At 33.6% G+C, this 18140-nt stretch overlaps 1 protein-coding gene across 1 annotated transcript in view; it reads right to left on the bottom strand.

Annotated features, from left to right (window-relative positions):
* Positions 1-572: 572 nt before the first annotated feature.
* Positions 573-18140, bottom strand: part of LOC148949349 (protein sly1 homolog) — a 204263-nt gene continuing 186695 nt past the window's right edge. Inside the window, exons 14-15 of the mRNA XM_089093385.1 lie at positions 9535-9612; positions 573-698 (exon numbers count right to left, since the gene is read on the bottom strand). Of these exons, the coding sequence (XP_088949511.1) occupies positions 672-698; positions 9535-9612 (105 nt within the window). The 3' untranslated portion in view covers positions 573-671. The remainder of the gene's footprint in view (positions 699-9534; positions 9613-18140) is intronic.

The following is an 18140-nucleotide window of genomic DNA, read 5'->3' on the forward strand; positions in this document are numbered from 1 at the left end:
CGTCACAAATATGGTTCTTGAGTAGCAAAATAGCCGTTGTTTTACGTTCTCGTTCTCGTTCTGGACGACTATTTTCCACGATATGTTAAAAATGAAAAAGTTTATTAATAAACATTTACTTTAACAGTAAATTTCCGGTCCAAATATTCTAACAGGCAATAGGTAAAAAAAAAACACTTGCAAGTACCCACTAATTGTTTTTATTGCACCCATAATTGCTCTACAACTTTAGCGTAAAGAGTGGGGGGCTAAGGAGGGGGTAACCCCTTTCATACACGGAACAGCTTTTCTTCTTTTTAACTTTTAATATCACTCTTTACTTTTACTTTTAAATTGCAAAATCCACACAACAATGATTTAGCTGAGCGAAAAAGATGTATCTCATACAAGTTACGTCACAAATATGGTTTTTGAGTAGCAAAATTGCCGTAACTCACATACGCTAATTAAATCATTTTCTTCCAAATTTAAAATACATGATCAATTAGAAGTGGCTTAATAGTTGGGTCGTTGTAAATGAGGCAAAAAGAAAAAGAGGAAGGAGTAATGCACAGTTCCAAGAAAGTCCGAGATGTCAAAGGCAGATTTATTCAACACAATTAAGAAATTAAACAAAAGCACCTCTCCAAAATAAATAAAAACAAATTCAGGTCGACAAATCAAGGGAGAAGTCACATTTCTTGTCCAAGAAGATTCAGCTGAAATGAAATAGAAAATCAATATGAATGTCATTCCTTCGTCCACATCAATTTCTAACGACCATACTCGCAGAATAGGGTTCAAGTCATGCAATCGTAGCGAAATTCTATAGAAGTTTCTTTCAGAAACGGTAATGGGGACGGGAAAGGCTATAGTCTGCTTTATGTTAATATAGATTTTTGTATATTTGAAACTAGGTACACAACCGAATAATATATCACTCCCAGGTTTTGAATTTGTTCCTAGTTAAATGTTGATTTCAGACTAAAACTTATCACAAAATATCTATTTGACTTGTTTCTTCTTTATACACCGAATATTTCAGATCCGCAAATATTCCTTTTAGGGGCTTTAAGCGATGAAGTTCTTCTAAATCATTATGTCAAAAGTTATGTTGGTAGAAAAGAGCTTAACACGGTGTGTTTGGTGCTTGGGTTATTAAAATCCTATAACAGCCATACTTGCATCGCCAGCCCCATTATTCAAGAAAGCTGATGAAATAGTACTCTAAAAATGACGATTCCTGAATCATTGTCTAAAAGTAATTTTAATAGCATTAACTTTTGCGATTTTTTCCAAACAACACTTCCCCCTCCCCTTTACTATAGATGAGAGCCCCTCATCGAACGCAATATAACAAAAATATACCTAAATCATAACTCCATAGCGCCCTATTGACCTGTGGCAATCAAAAGAACAATAAAATCAAAATTAATATAAATAGGATTAAAAACACTAATAGGATTCCCAATCAGTAAAAGACAAGACAAGGCTTGAGTACAAATTAAAAAGTAAAAAACAATAGCTAAATTGCACGTCCAAACGAACCACATTACAAACAAAAGAAGAGAGTGATTAAAGACAATCCGACTACAAAGGTATCTGGTAGGATTTTAAGAAGTAAGCCCACTAGACTACGAAATTATCAAATTTCCCCAGAAACTTAGCCTTTTTACTGAGGAAATAAGGTTAAGGTAGGAAATGAGGTTAGCAGCTGGTTTCATATTAAATCAGGAGTTAAGCAGGATTGTGTTCTATCCCCTTTATATGGATTATTTTGATGGACTTTGTCTTAAGAAGCACAGGAAAGGCAATGCGAGACCACGGAATCAAATGGGAAGGAAAAACTATCCTGGACTTAGATTATACTGACGATTTAAGCATCCTAGATGAAAGTGTGAGCAAAAAAAAGGAACTTATAGAAGTTTTGCGAGTTCAGGGTGCTAGAATAGGTTTGAAAAATAATGTTAAGAGGACTAAGTCACTAAGGCTAAGAATTAGTGAAGATGAAACGGTGATGCTCGGTAACGAAAAGATTGATCAGGTGGACAGCTTCACTTACTTTGGTAGTATTACTAGTAAGACGGTGGGAACACTGAAGATGTTAAAAGTAGAATAGCCTAGGCTCAGAGTATTTTTTTTTTTTTTTTGAAAGAATAGGAAGATAAGTCTGCAAGCCAAGATTAGAATATTAGAAGCTACAATGATGACAGTGGTTAAATATGGCTCTGAAGCATGGAAGCTCCGAAAAGCGGATGAAGATTTGCTAGATTTTTTCCAGAGAAAATGTCTACGGGTTGTTCTGGGTACCCAGCTGGCTGACCGTATTTCAAACAGTAAGCTGTACGAGGTTTGGTTCAATCTCGCTTTCTAGGGCTATAATGAGAGAAAGATTGAGATGGCTAGGGCACCTTCTGCGGATGAAAGATGACAGATTGATAACAATTGTCCTTTTCGGCCAACCGCCTAGGACTTGACACACAGCCGATCTTCCGCGATTGGGGTGGGACGATGTCATAAAGAAAGATTTAAAGGACATGGAAACTTCCTGAGAGGGTGTAAAGAGGGAGGCTTTGAACAGATTGGGATGGAGGCGGAGGGTACGTAGCTGTGTTGGCCCCAAGCGGCTTGGTTCTGCGTTGAGTTGTTAGTAGTAGTAGTAGTCAGTATATATATATATATATATATATATATATATATATATATATATATATATATATATATATATATATATATATATATATATATATATATGTATATATATATATATATATATATATATATATATATATATATATATATATATATATATATATATATATATATATATATATATATATATATAATTCAAGAAATTAAAATTACACACCAAAGTTACGAGCCTGAGACAATTTTCAGAAAAGAGGGAAAACACCCCCGAAAAGGGGAGCGATCTTGATGAAAACTGCACATTCAGTTTTTTTTTAAATAGAACCTTATTGCAGAGGTTTCAAGCCCCTATATACGAAACAGCAAAATTTTGTATTTTTTCCGGGAAGGATGGTCACGAATATTTTTATTACTTTTTTCCCAGGAGTGATCGTTTCGGACCGACCGTTCAACAGTACGGAAAAGAGGGCCATTGAATTGAATTTATCAAGTATTTTGGGCAATAGGTTGCATCAAGACTGGGCTGGGTAATTGTAGACAGAGAAAAGCCAAGACAGATAGTCCAAGTAATTGAGAGGTAAATGTTTAAATGGCTGGGGCACGGGTAAATGGCAGGGCTCATTTGAACGGAAATTGGTTGTTCTACTTCAGCACGAGAGGTTGGGCCGCAGGAAAACGGTGTTTTCTTTCATTTGTGGCGCAAAACAACAATTTCGGCCTAAAGGGGGCCAAAAATCTATCGAGGTTAGATTCTAAATTAGCCAATCCATTTAGAATTACAGGAAAACATAATACTAAGCACTGAGCTTCTCAGTTCCAGAGGCCATAATAAAGCGAGGTGGCGAATTTGTTTCTAAAGATGCACGCAGTCCATATAGGATAAACGGTTAATATATTCCTTTTCTTTAGGCTTCATTTAATTAGTTGATTCATCTGATGTCTCATAAAATTATGTGCTGCAGTGCTAATCGCGCATCAGTAATTATGAAGACAGGCTAATGTATATTTCTGCAGGTAACACGGGGAGGGGGGGGGGGGATTCCTGAAGCCTCAAAAAGTGTATTTTTCTGCCCGATTATTTTGATTTTCAGTGAACCTTCACACAAATAGTCTATATAAGCAGACGTAGTGTGGGGAGGGGGAGTGAAATTTAATCCGCAGTCTCACTTCATTCCTAGAATATTTTTGGACCAATCAATGAAATAAGGGTACTCTCTCTTTACTCCTCTCTTTTTGAATAAATATTTTAAATGTAACATAGAAGATCATATTCATATGCTTACCTGCATAAAGGGGGGGAGGCGAGAGGGGGTATCCCTGTCAAAAAGATATTTTCAAAGAACTTCCCTAAGATGATTTGGGATGATTATCATTCTCGACACATTGTGATATAAATTTAAACTTGAATGTATAAAATTAAGGAAGGTGTGACAGCCTCCACCACGTTTGAGAACCTTAGATCAAACATTTCTTAGTTTAAAAAAACAAAAAAAACTGTAAGTAAGGAACAACCCTTATCGATAGAAACCATAACTAAAAATAAAACAAAAATTTGATTAAAATACAAAATATATTATTTATGATGATTCACAATACGCAAAAGATTGCTCGTTGAAAGCTGCTAACATATAAAAACAAAAAATTGAAGAAGGGTTAAGCTCCCCATAAAGGAGTGCGATCTTGATAAAAATTGTTTACTGAAATTCAACGTGGCGACAACCCTAAAGCCACCATATACAAAATATGATATTTCTCATTTTTCAGATAGGATAGTCAAACCTGCGTGTCTTTTCCCTAGCGGTGATCGCGTCAAACGATTAGTGATAGATTATTCAAAAAGGGCTCATTCGAAAGAAAACATGATAACCTAGTGCAATTTTTAGGTAACAAAAGTCATCATTAGTCATCAAGGCACAGAACAGTATAAAATTCTAACACTTTGACCAGTAAAAATGCAACTTTGTTCCGAAGTGTACCAAGATGTTATCCAGCAAAAATTTGGAGAACTATTATAGTCTCCAAGTCTCAGACGCCATACTGGAGTGTGGTGTACCATTCGTCCCTAAACAAACATGCAGTCTATAAGAAATGAACCGTTATTATAGACCGTAGAGCGAACAGAAATTATTATGTATATAAGGGTGGCTACCCCCTCATCAAATCTCCACTTTCTAAGCTAAAGTTTGACTTTTCCTTCAATTTTTTAAGAAGGAATGCTCAAACACAAAGGCGATTAGAACTGGATTAAAAAAAAATCACAGTGCCTCAAGAATGAAAGATCTTGTTGATACGCATTTGCTTTAAAAAGTGAAATTTTCAGTGCAAATGTTTCAAAAGGCAATAAGTAAATATTGGAATTGCCCATTAACAACTATTGTTGCATTCATAAATACATTCATTGAAGCACCGTAAGAAGAGGGAGAGGCGAAAGGGGCAGTCCCCTCATATACTGAATTATTTCTCTTTGTTTTAAGTTTTAATGTCGTTCTTCACTTTCATTTAAAAAAAAAAATATTTTCATCTTTTATTTAATTGCAAATCTAGAAGGTCAGAAACATTTGATGACAACACTGTGCCTCTCATACTTTGCCTTGAGCAAGGGTGACTAAATGAGGAGGCATATGGTGATTTCTTAGACATGGTCAATCAATATATCACGAATAATAGTCCTATATACTATATCTGATTCTTTGCAGGCACTGCCCCTAGATTTTGAACGACTGAGCTATCTCACTGAGAAAAGTTCCCTTACTTATTTGAATCCGTAGCCTATTAGGTAGCTAATAACGGTAAAGGGGTTTTTGTAATAGTATATGCTTAAAATAAACTTTTCGACGTTACCTCGAAATAAAATTTTAAACTATATTTCAAAAGTATCTGAGATTTAACACACTTTTCAGGGTATAAGTTTTAGTAGTATACGCCCCTGTAAACCGACTGACGGAGATAATAGTGACTTAAAATGAATTTTACTTACAGTTACAGGACCAAATAGACAAAGTCCCAGGTAGAAATATGATCTTTTTACTAGGGAGTTTTGACGCCCAGGTCGGTAGAAATAGTGATAGATGGTATCCTAGCCTAGATAAATTAGGTGTAGGAACAGTAATATATACAGCCTTTTGCAATTTTGTAGGCATAACAATTTAGTTATAACCAATACGGTGTTTGGTCATAAAATGGCTCATAAGTTAGCATGGTATTCACGTGATGGTAAGACAGCAAACCTTATTGATTATGTTACAGTAAGCCAAAGATTGGCAGGTTCAATACCAGATACTAGGGTATATAGGAGTGCTGCTATTGATGTTAGAAATAAAAATCACCATCTAGTGGTGTCTATGGTTATTTTATAGCTGAAATTTCGGAAGGGTAGCTACCTCCCGGGAAGTTATGATGTTGGTAGACTCCAGAATGAGAATTTGAGAGACATTTTCCAGGAACAGTTGAATACTAAACTTAAGAGTTTAAAAATTGACAATGTGCAAGATGGTCGGAATGATTTTAGAAAAATAATTTGTGAAGTTGCCGAAGGTGTCTTAAAGAAGAAAGCTAGGACTGCAGCTAAGAATATTAGTAAAAGAGCATTACATTTAATAGAAAGGAGAAGGGACTTGTACAGGAATTATCTGAGTGATAGATCAAAAGAAAACAATAGGAATGTAAAGAAAGTGAAGCAAGCATTAAAATATGAACTAAGGAGGTATGAAGTGGAGGCCATGGATAAAATTGCCGAGGGTCTGGAAGATACAGCTAGACGGCATAATAGTAAAATATTTTACTGGTAAGTTAATGAATTGAGAGGGAGTAGTCAATCTGGACTTGTCCCAATTAAAGATAGGAACGGGGCCAAAATTGGTGATAAGGAAAGAGTTAAAGAGAAATGGGAAGACAATTTTGAGAATTTGCTAAACCGAGATATAGTTGCAGGAAAAGACATAGAGGAAAATGAAAAAGTTTGTTATACCATGGATGTGAAGGAAGATTGGTCTTGTGAGGAAGAATTAGCGACAGTACTAAAATGATTAAAAAATAATAAGGCTCTACGTGCTGATAGTTTGGTAAATGAGTTTCTTAAATATGGTGGCTCTGAGGTTAGAAACAAATTACTGAAGATTATGAATATGATCTTTGAAAAAGGGAAAGCACCTAACGATTTTAGGAAAACCTTAATTAAGCCACTTTATCAGAAAGGTGATAAGAGTGAGTATGGTAATTATCGAGCCATTAATCTGGTCTCTGTAGGTAGCAAATTACTTAGTAATATGATACTGTTTAGACTGATAGATGCTATAGACAAAGTTTTAAGAGAATAACAGTGCGATTTTAGAAAAGGTAGAGGATATGTCGACCAAATTTTCACTCTTATGTTAATAATTCATTAGTGCCTGAGTTATCAAACACCTTTGGTCCTCAGTTTTATAGATTATGAGCAAGCGTTCGACTATGTTGATAGAAAAGCTATAGCAAAGGTCCTTGTATGGTATACCATACAAATCACAGTTTATAGAATTATCCAGTAAGTTTATCGTAGATCATTTCTGGTCTTCATTCTCGGTACGAACAAAAAGCTCCTCCCACTTATTTCTACATTAGCGGGTTAGTCTGTTTCCGTCAATCAATGAGAAATGGTTACAAAGTGCATTATTCGTAATAGCGGGTTTCCACTTGTTTCATGTCCAAGAGAAATCTGACTTGTCTACCCGTGAAAAGATCTAATGCCGCTTATGTTTATATCTGCAAAAACGTTCTCTGGAGCACTCGCACATTGGTCCAGGTTTTTATAATGGGTGAGATAGGGTATGATCATACTGCTAATTCTATAAACTGTGATACAAACACATTAAAGTGATTAGTGCTACGTACGAGAATAACACTGCTGCGGTTAAGGTAGGAAATGAGGTTAGCAACTGGTTTTGTATTAAATCAGGAGTTAAGCTGGGTTCTGTTCTATCTCCCTTTATAGGGATTATTTCAATGGTTTTTGTCTTTAAGGACCACAGGAAAGGCAATGGGAGACCACGAAGCCAAATGGGGAGGAAAAAGTCTTCTGGACTTAGATTATGCTGATGATTTAAGCATCCTAGATGAATGTGTGAGTAAAATGAATGAACTTTTAAAGGTTTTGACAGTTCAGGGTGCTAGAATAGGTTTATAAATTAATGTTAAGAACACTACGTCACTAAGGCTAAGAATAAGTGAAGATGAAAAGGTGAAGAAAAAAATAATCAGGTAGGCAGCTTCACTTACCTTGGTAGTATTATTAGTAAAGAGGGTGGGAGCCGTGTAGATGTTAAAAGTAGAATAGCCAAGGCTCAGGGTGTTTTTTCACAGTTAAAAAAAGTCTGGAAGAATAGGAAGATAAATCTTCAAGCCAAGATTAAAATATTGGAAGCTACAGTAATGACAGTCGTCAAATATGACTCTGAAGCCTTGGTGCTTCAAAAAGCAGATGAAGATTTTCTAGATGTCTTCCAGAAATATTACTTACAGAACTATTCTGGGTGCCTGGCTGACTCAACGTGTCTCAAATAATAACTTATACGAAAAGCACGATTCTATCTCGTTTTCTATGGCTATAATGAGAGAAAGGTTGAGATGGCTAGGGCACGTTTTGCGGTTGAATGATGACAGATTGCCGAAGATTGTCCTTTTCGGCCACAGTTTATATAATTAGCAGTATGCTCTTTCCCTATCTCACCCATTATAAAAACCCGGACCGAGGTGCGAGTGCTCCAGAGAACGTATGAACATAAGCGGCATTAGATCTTTTCATGGGTAGACAAAGAATAATCACCTACGGAACAAGTACTGACAAAACCACTTGGCCGGCTCACCAATAAGTGGACAATAAGTGCACAAATAAGTGGGAGGAGCTTTTTGTTCGCACCGAGAATGAAGAGCCAGAAATCATCTGCGGTAAACTTACTGGATAATTATATAAACTGTGTTTTCGGCCAACCGTCTAGGGCTGGACGGAAGAGCAGGTTGTCCTCGTCTGGGTTGGAAGGACGTCATAAAGAAAGATTTAAAGGAAATGGGAACTTTCTGAGAGGGTGTAAAAAGGGAGGCTTTGAATAGATTGGGATGGAGGAGGAGTGGAGGAGCGCGCGTGGTTGTGTCGGCCTCACACGGCTTGGTGCTGCGGTGAGTTGTTAGTAGTAGTAGCAGTAGTTTGACCTTGAATGAATTCAGAAAAAGAAACATATATAACAAAAGTTTTTATTTGAGATATAGCTTAAAAATTTTCGTTTTTGAAGAAAAATTATAGCCCGAATGCATCAACGGATAAAACAGAAATAATATTAAACTCCCAAAAGTTTTGATGATAGATTATGCGTTATCTTTTCATCTGCATCATAACCTAAGGCTACTGAGAAAAATTGCTTTGTGAGAAATAAGGCAAAATGTCATTTTTAAAATACTGGAAATTAAATTTGAAATATAAAATTAAGTTGCATTGGTAAGCGAAAAAAAAGACAAACTATCTTTCTCCGAACATATCATATTTTTTTCTATTGCACCAGATTTGATCGATCGGCTAGATTGAACAATTAGCTAAAATAAATTTAATTTTTATTAATTGTCTCTATATATACACTTCTAACTAAAAAACTAAACAGCTGTTTATATATAGCAATGGGACATTGATTTAAAATCAATATGCTTAAGATATGAAATGTCCAAGCATCCAACACCATCCGGACCCGTTTATATCAGAAGACCGAGCACCACCAGAAGTCTACGCAAACAGCTACATAGTAATATATTATATTACTATGCTACATAGTAATATAAGCTACAATAATATATAAGCTACATAATAATATATTTAGAAAATCCAATAGCCAAAATATATTCACAAAGAAATTCAAAGATAAGAAGTAGGGGGAAAAAACATAATACCTGGTTTAAAAATTGAGCCCCATTTTCCAAAGATGTAGTACCGTAAATAATCTTTTTTTGCACAGTAGGACCCCTTCCCTGAAAATGTAAAAAATTCAAAATTAAATACAAGACACTAAGGTGAAACAAGAACATGAAATTATATTTTTGGAGTAGAGAGAGGGGGAGGGAAAGGATCTATAAATTATACAGAGAACATAACAATTAACACCAAACAAAACACCACACCCTAATTTAGAAGAAAAAAGAATCTTAAGCAATCCGTCAGCCATGATATTTTACATATCAATAAGTGAATAAATTAGTTCTGCTGAAAACTTCGCTTTGGCAAATAGGTAAGCTTAATTACCGTATGAGATTGTAAAGTAAAATGATGCTAAGTTGGTGAAAAGTACAAATTTCAAACAAATAATAACAAAATAGCAAACAAACAAAAAAAGAACGAAAATAACATATAATTACGAAAAAAGACAAATAAGCTATAAATTAAACAAGATCACAGGGTTGTGAAGGAGCGCGGAGTTCTAGCATGACAAAAAAAAATTAATCAGACATGTTTTTATGATCGCTAGCCAGGCGGTCCTCAATTTCGTATAATTAGTTTTAGTGGCGGCTTTTTATATATATATATATATATATATATATATATATATATATATATATATATATAAACAAAAACATTTTTCTATAAAAAGTAAAGAGCAATATTAAAACCGACAAAGAACAAAAACCAACTCATATAAGAAATCAGATTACTATGAATACAGACACAAAAGACCCAAACGGAACAGAATGACATGGAAGATTGAAATCAAACTTACGACAATTACAAAACAAAAACTTGTAACCGTGTAATATATATAAATATATATATATATATATATATATATATATATATATATATATATATATATATATATATATATATATATATATATATATATATATATATATATTTATATATTATATATTTATATATATATATATATATATATATATATATATATATATATATATATATATATATATATATATATATATATATATATATATATAAGTATATATATAAATCCAATTGCTGAGAACTACTGATCAAACAGTTCGTGGTAACGAACTGTAAGTAAGGAGCAACCCGGCTCAATGATAACCGAAACTCTAAAAAACGGGATTTTGATACCAATAGATACATCAAAAGAATCAGATTTTAATTCTGATTTCAAATATATAAGTTTCATTAAGTTTAATCTTACCCATCAAAAGTTACGCGCCTGAGAAAATTTGGCTGATTTTCGAAAAAAGGGGGAAATACCCACTAAAAATTATAGAGACTTAATGAAAATTCCACCATCATATTTAGCGCATCAGAGAGCCATACTGTAGAGGTTTCAGTTTCATTTCTACAAATATGTATGTTTTTCAATTTTTTGCCAAAAGAAAGATCACGGAAGCGTGTTTATTTGTTTGTTTGTTTGTTGTTTTTTTTTTCCCCAGGGGTGATGGTATTGACTCAGTGGACATAAAATATCGTGAGATGGCTCATTGGAATTGGAATTAAAAGTTCTAGTTCCGTTTTTAAGTGACCAAAAAATGGAGGGCAACTAGGCCCCCTCCCACGCTCATTTTTTTCCCAAAGTCACCCGATCAAAATTTTGAGATAGCCATTTTGTTCAGCATGGTCGAAAATATGATAAAAATGTCTTTTAGGATGACGTGATCCCCCAAAGTCCCCAGGGGGAGGGCTGAAAGTTATTAACTTTACTCAATGTTAACATATAGTTTTGGTTATTGGGAAGTATACAGACTTTTTCAGAGGAGATTTTTTCTGGTAGGTGGGGGAAGGAGAGGGTCGGGGGCTATAAGGAAGGATCTTTCCATGAAGGAAGTTTTCATGGGGGAAGGGACATTGCTATGAATTGCTATGCCTGATTTCCCAGCATTATTAAAGAAAAAGATCAGGAATTAAATAAAAAAAAAAAACAAGTTTTTCAACTGGTCAACTGATTGTGATTAAGAGGTCATTTTTAAAGAACTGAAAAAAAATTCGAACTATAGTTTAAAGAGCAGGGTATTGACTAGGGGGCGAACCCCCTAGTATACGTGTTAAAAATTTATGAATATAGAAGTTCGTTAAGTAATTTAATTCTAAGTTACGTATATTTATTACTAATAAAAACGTTCGTAAATAAAATTAAACAAGTTTCGAGAAAGCCATTTAACCAAATATAATATGCAAATTTTGTTTTAATTATTCATGTACGGTGAGCCAAAGTAAAAGCCTGCATTAATTCAGAAACGTTCAAAAATTAAATAAAAAAACAAGATTTTTAACTGAAAGTAAGGAACGACGTTAAAACTTAAAACGAACAGAAATTATTCCGTATATGAAAGGGATTGTCCCCTCCTGAACGTCTAGCTCTTTACGCTAAAGTTTGACTTTCTCACAATACTATTTTTTTAAACAATAAAAAAACTTTAGCGTAAAGAGCGAGGCGTTGAGGAGGGGACAGCCCCCTTCATATACGGAATAATTTCTGTTCGTTTTAAGTTTTAACGTCGTTCCTTACTTTCAGTTAAAAAAACTTGTTTTTTTTATTTAATTTGACTTTAAGATAGAAAAGATCTGCCAACTAGGAACTAATGAATATTTTAGGGTAAAAAATATAATAAAAATGCGATTAGCTTTATAATTTATCGATAAAATCTACAACCAGTATGTTTTTATTTATGTTACCGACAACCGGTTCTACAAGGCTAAATGAAACCATAAGCATATTTCGCAACATGTTTTCAATATCCATGTTATTTACTAGTAAAAAAAAGAAAGATAATTAATAAAAGATGTCTATATAACAAAGACGGCAAAGAAGCAGAAAAAAAATAGTTTATGTAAAATAATGGCCTGAGAAAAATAAAGATTCAAATTTAACTATAAAAGAAAGATGAGAGTTGCACATGATGATGGATATCTAGAATATTACCGGACACATTTTTAGACAGAAACAAAATTCTTTTTTCCCATAATTTAATTCGAAATCAATTTGTGCCAATAGATTATTCTAAGAGCAGAGAAAAAAAAACAATAAAACTGGATTGCATAACAAAGATATTAAAAGTTAAAACTGCGATTAATATGAATGGTTACCCGACAGTAGTACGCATGCCACTAATGGTACACAAACATAATCAAGTTGGTACACAAGAAATTTCACAGAAAATCTAACTTTAAAAAAAAATACATCAATTTTTGTATAAAATGTGCACAGACTATCCTTAAATTTCAAATTTTAATATGTTAATCGGTATATATGTAGTCAATAAGTTTGCATAATAAAACTGTAAAATGCACAAGCAATTTTGACTTTGTAATTTGTAGTACCAACATCAGTAATTTCAATTAGTGATAATTCACTTGCAATTAGTAACACTTGTACTAATAATCGTCAGCAATGAACGACTAACAAAAAATTGTGAAAATAAATAATGTTAAGTGAAATCACTTGGAAAAGTAGTTGAGTTCTCCAAGTTGTAACGCTGATATAAACAGACATATAAGTAGAAAGGGGGGTACCAGTCGTGTCACGCACCCCTGCTGCCACCTACAACTTTTTTTAACACCAAATATGGGCATAGCCTCCCACGCGAACTACGTGGTTTATGGTATTCTCACTGAGAGTGAAAAAACAGGAATTTTCTCGCTTGAAAAAACATGAATTTTCTCACTTTGATGGATGTTTTCTTGGATGGTTATGGGTGTTGGTCAATTTATTTGATGTTTTTCATGGATGTAAACAGTAATTCATGTCTGTTTTATGGTTTTTGTCAGTGAGAATGAAAAAACAGGAACTTTCTCACATTTATGGATGTCAACAGCAATTTATGTCTGTTTTATGATTCATTGTCAGTGAGAATGAAAAAACAGGAACTTTCTCACTTTTATGGATGTCAACAGCAATTTATGTCTGTTTTATGGTTTTTGTCAGTGAGAATGAAAAAACAGGAACTTTCTCACTTTGATGGATGTCAACAGCAATTTATGCCTGTTTTATGGTTTTTGTCAGTGAGAATGAAAAAACAGGAACTTTCACACATTTATGGATGTCAACAGCAATTTATGTCTGTTTTATGGTTCGTTGTCAGTGAGAATGAAAAAACAGGAATTTTCTCACATTTATGGATGTCAACAGCAATTCATGTCTGTTTTATGGTTTTTGTCAGTGAGAATGAAAATACAGGAACTTTCTCACATTTATGGATGTCAACAGCAATTTATGTCTGTTTTATGGTTCGTTGTCAGTGAGAATAAAAAAACAGGAACTTTCTCACATTTATGGATGTCAACAGCAATTTATGTCTGTTTTACATAATCGGTGGGAGAATGTATTGATTTACGAAAGGGGGATTAAGAAACAAACATGGCTTCTTTGATCTTTAGGCTAACCTAACCTGAGAAATTGATTTACATAATCGACGGGGAAATTATTGATTCACGAAGGGGGAATTAAGTAACAAACATGGCTTCTTTAATCTTAGGTCTGAGGGATAAACGTTCTTTAGGTCAGAGAGAAAAATTAATATTCTATTTTTAAATAGGGCTTCATTGATCTTTAGTGTCAGTTATTAGAAATGACATCACTTGTTATCTTGGAATTATGCGGGAGTCTAAAGAGATAGAAATTCTATTTTTAAATACGGCTTCATTGAGCTTTAAGTCGGAGAGATAAATTGATATTCTAACGAAACCTTAATAGTGTAGCTAGGAACATTTATGAGATGAAGAGATTAACATTGGAAAGGGTTTCCTAGAAATTTGAAATGTGACAGCGCAGAGATGCCAAAAACAAAAGGAACACACAGAAATTACTTTTAGGGGATTATTTGGGTGAAACGGTTTTAAACATTTCAGGAAATTATTTCGGCGAAACAGTTAGAGACATTTTAAAAGATGATTTTAGAAAAGATTTTAGAAGAGGTTTTGAGTGTGGTCGTTATAGTAAACAAGTTCCATTTGAACAGTGTCGTGAGGTCCCCTACCACAACCCCAAAGAGTCCTCATACCCCCCACCCCAACCCCGAAGGGTCCTCATACCCGACCCCAACCCCGAAGGAAACCCCCGGTCCTCAACGGTCCACCGGGCTCCCAAAGGGCCACCCGGCCCTCAAGGGTCCCCCAGACCCCCAAAGGACCCCCCAGGTCCCAAAGGCCCCTCCCCCCTTTGGCCCCCCAAGGGCCCCCTCCCCTCCATCCCTCTCCCTCCTTCTCCTCCCCCTCCTCACCTTCCATTCCCCTCCCCCCTCCTCCCCTCTCCTTCCCTTCCCTCCCCCATTTTTTAATATTTTTTTTGTGCATTGAGATACAGAAGGACCCCCTCCCCCACCCCCCCCCCTAAAGGGCCCCCGTCCTCCCCCTCCCCTCCTCCCCTCCCCCATTTTTTAATATTTTTTTGTGCATTGAGACACAGAAGGACCCCCTCCCCCACCCCCTCCCCCACCCTCTAGAGGGCCCCCGGCACCCCAAAGGCTCCTGAGCCACCATTTTAATACTTTTTTAAGGCTTTATTATATCTTTTCAGAACAAATTATTATTTTAGGGAATTATTTCGGCGAAACAGTTAGAAATTTTAAAAGATGATTTTTGAAGAGATTTTAGAAGAGGATTTGAGGGTGAAACTCTGTGGTCGTTATAATACACAAGTTCCATTTGAACAGTGTCGTGAGGTCCTCTATCCCCAACCCCAATGTGTGTAAGTTTTTGTGTATGTGTAAGTTTGTGTGTGTGTGTGTAAGTTTTTGTGTGTGTGTAAGTTTTTGCGTGTGTGTAAGTTTGTGTGTGTGTGTAAGTTTTTTTTTGTGTGTGTATGTTTGTGTGTGTGTGTATGTAAGTTTTTGTGTGTGTGTGTGTGTGTAAGTTTGTGTGTGTGTGTGTGTGTAAGTTTTTGTGTGTGTGCAACTTTTTGTGTATGTGTGTAAGTTTTTGTGTGTTTGTAAGTTTTTGTGTTTGTGTAAGTTTTTTTTTTTTTTTGTAAGTTTTTTTTTTTGTGTTTTAGTTTTTTTTTTTTTTTAATTGTGTTTGTGTGTCTAAGTTTATGTATGTGTGTAAGTTTTTGTGTGTGTGTAAGTTTTTTTTTTGTCTGTGTAAGTTTTTTTTTTGTGTGTGTAAGTTTTTGTGTGTGTGTAAGTTTTTGTGTGTGTGTGTAAGTTTTTGTGTGCGTGTAAGTTTTTGTGTGTGTAATTTTTTGTGTCTGTGTAAGTTTTTGTGTGTGTAAGTTTTTGTGTGTGTGGGTTTGTGTGTAAGTTTTTGTGAGTGTTTGTGTGTGTGTAAGTTTTTTTGTGTGTGTAATTTTTTGTGTCTGTTTTTTTTATTTTTTTTTTTTTTGTGTTTAATTTTTTTTTTGTTTGTTTAATTTTTTTTTTGTTTTTTTAAGTTTTTTTGTGTGTTTGTAATTTTTTGTGGGTGTGTTAGTTTTTATGTGTGTGTGTTTGTAAGTTTTTTTTGTGTGTGTGTGTAAGTTTTTGTTTGTTTGTGTAAGTTTATGTGTGTGTGTAAGTTTTTATGTGTGTGTAAGTTTTTTTGTGTGTGCGTAAGTTTTTATGTGTGTGTAAGTTTTTTTTGTGTGGGTAAGTTTTTGTGTGTCTGTAAGTTTTTGTATGTGTGTAAGTTTTTGTGTGAGTGTAAGTTTTTATGTGTGTGTAAGTTTTTTTTGTGTGTGTAAGTTTTTGTGTGTGTGTAAGTTTTTGTGTGTGTGTAAGTTTTTGTGTTTGTGTGTAAGTTTTTATATGTGTGTAAGTTTTTGTGTGTGTGTGTAAGTGTTTTTGTGTGTGTTTAATTTTTTGTTTGTTTTTTATTTTTTTTTTGTGTGTAATTTTTTTTGTGTGTGTTATTTTTTTTGTGTCTGCAAGTTTTTTTGTGTGTGTAAGTTTTTTTTTGTGTGTGTAAGTTTGTGTGTGTGTCAGTTTTTGTGTGTGTGTAACTTTTTGTGTGTGTGTGTGTGTAAGTTTTTTTGTGTTTGTGTGTGTTTTTATTTGTTATTATGTTTTTTTGTGTGTTTGTTATTTTTTTTTTGTTTTTTATTTTTTTTGTGTGTGGTTAAGTTTTTTTGTGTTTGTAATTTTTTGTTTTTGTTTAAGTTTTTTTGTTTTTGTTAGTTTTTTTTTTGTGTGTGTTAGTTTTTGTGTGTGTCTATGTTTTTTTGTGTGTGTTAGTTTTTTTGTGTGTGTGTATTTTTTTGTGTTTGTGTAAGTTTTTTTGTGTGTGTATTTATGTTTGTCTAAGTTTTTGTGTGTGTGTAAGTTTTTGTGTGTGTAAGTTTTTTGTGTGTGTGTGTATGTTTTTGTGTGTGTGTAAGTTTTTGTGTGTGTGTGTTAGTTTGTGTGTGTGTGTAAGTTTTTGTGTGTGTATTAGTTTGTGTGTGTGTTAGTTTTTGTGTGTGTGAAAGTTTTTGTGTGTGTGTAAGTGTGTTTGTGTGTGTGTGTGTAAGTTTTTTTGTGTGTTATTTTTTGTTTGTGTGTAACTTTTTCTGTATGTGTAAGTTTTTGTTTGTGTAAGTTTTTTTTTGTGAGTAAGTTTTTGTGTGTGTGTGTAAGTTTTTGTGTGTGTAAGTTTTTTTGTGTGTGTAAGTTTTTTTGTGTGTTTAAGTTTTTTTTGTGTTTTTTAGTTTTTTTTTTTTTTCTAATTTTTTGTTTTTTTTTTAGTTTTTGTTTTTGTTTTTTTGTTTGTTTTTTTTTTTTTTTTTTGTTTTTTTGTTTAAGTTTGTTTTTTTGTGTGTGTGTGTTATTTTTTGTGTGTTTTTAAGTTTTTGTGGGTGTGTAATTTTTTGTGTGTGTGTAAGTTTTTGTGTGTGATTGTGATTATTTTATATGAAGATAAAAAGTTTAACTTGCATTCTAAATTTTCTTAAATTCAGTTCCGAATTTTCTCAAACAGATGAAAAAATTTTAAGTTCTGTTCCAAATATTTTCACGGAAGAAGAAAAGTCCCAAGACATAAAAAATTTAAAGTTCACTTCTAAATTCTTCCGTAGAAGATAGAAAAAGTTATACTATGATTGTGATTATTTACCATAAAGATAAAAAGTTTCACTTTAATTCTAAATTTTCTTAAATTCAATTCCGACCTTTCTCAAAGAGATGAAAAAATTTAAAGTTCTGTTCCAAAAATTTTCCCGGAAGAAGAAAAGTTCAACTTCGATTCTGAATTTTCTCAATGAAAATGAAATAAGTTATTGATCAATTCTATTTTCCTAAAATAATATAAAATTTTCCACTACAATTCAGATTTTTCTCAAAAAGATGAAAAAATTTAAAATACTTTTCAAAATTTTTCATAGAAGATAGAAAAGTTCAATTTCTCTTCTGAATTTTAACAAAGAACATAATTCAATTCTAATTTCTCCAAAGAAAATAAAAAGCTTCCACTTCAGTTTTAATCTCACCAAGATATGAAAAATTTAAAGTTCACTTCTAAATTTTTTCGTAGAAGATAGGAAAAGTTATACTATAATTGTGATTATTTTCCAAGAAGATACAAAGTTCCACTTCAATTCTAAATTTTCTTAAATTCAATTCCGACCTTTCTAAAAGAGATGAAAAAATTTTAAAGTTCTGTTCCA

The sequence above is a fragment of the Artemia sp. Qi Xiang Cuo genome, chromosome 8, assembly GCF_049724085.1.
Source record: "Artemia sp. Qi Xiang Cuo chromosome 8, ASM4972408v1, whole genome shotgun sequence".
NCBI lineage: Eukaryota > Metazoa > Arthropoda > Branchiopoda > Anostraca > Artemiidae > Artemia > Artemia sp. Qi Xiang Cuo.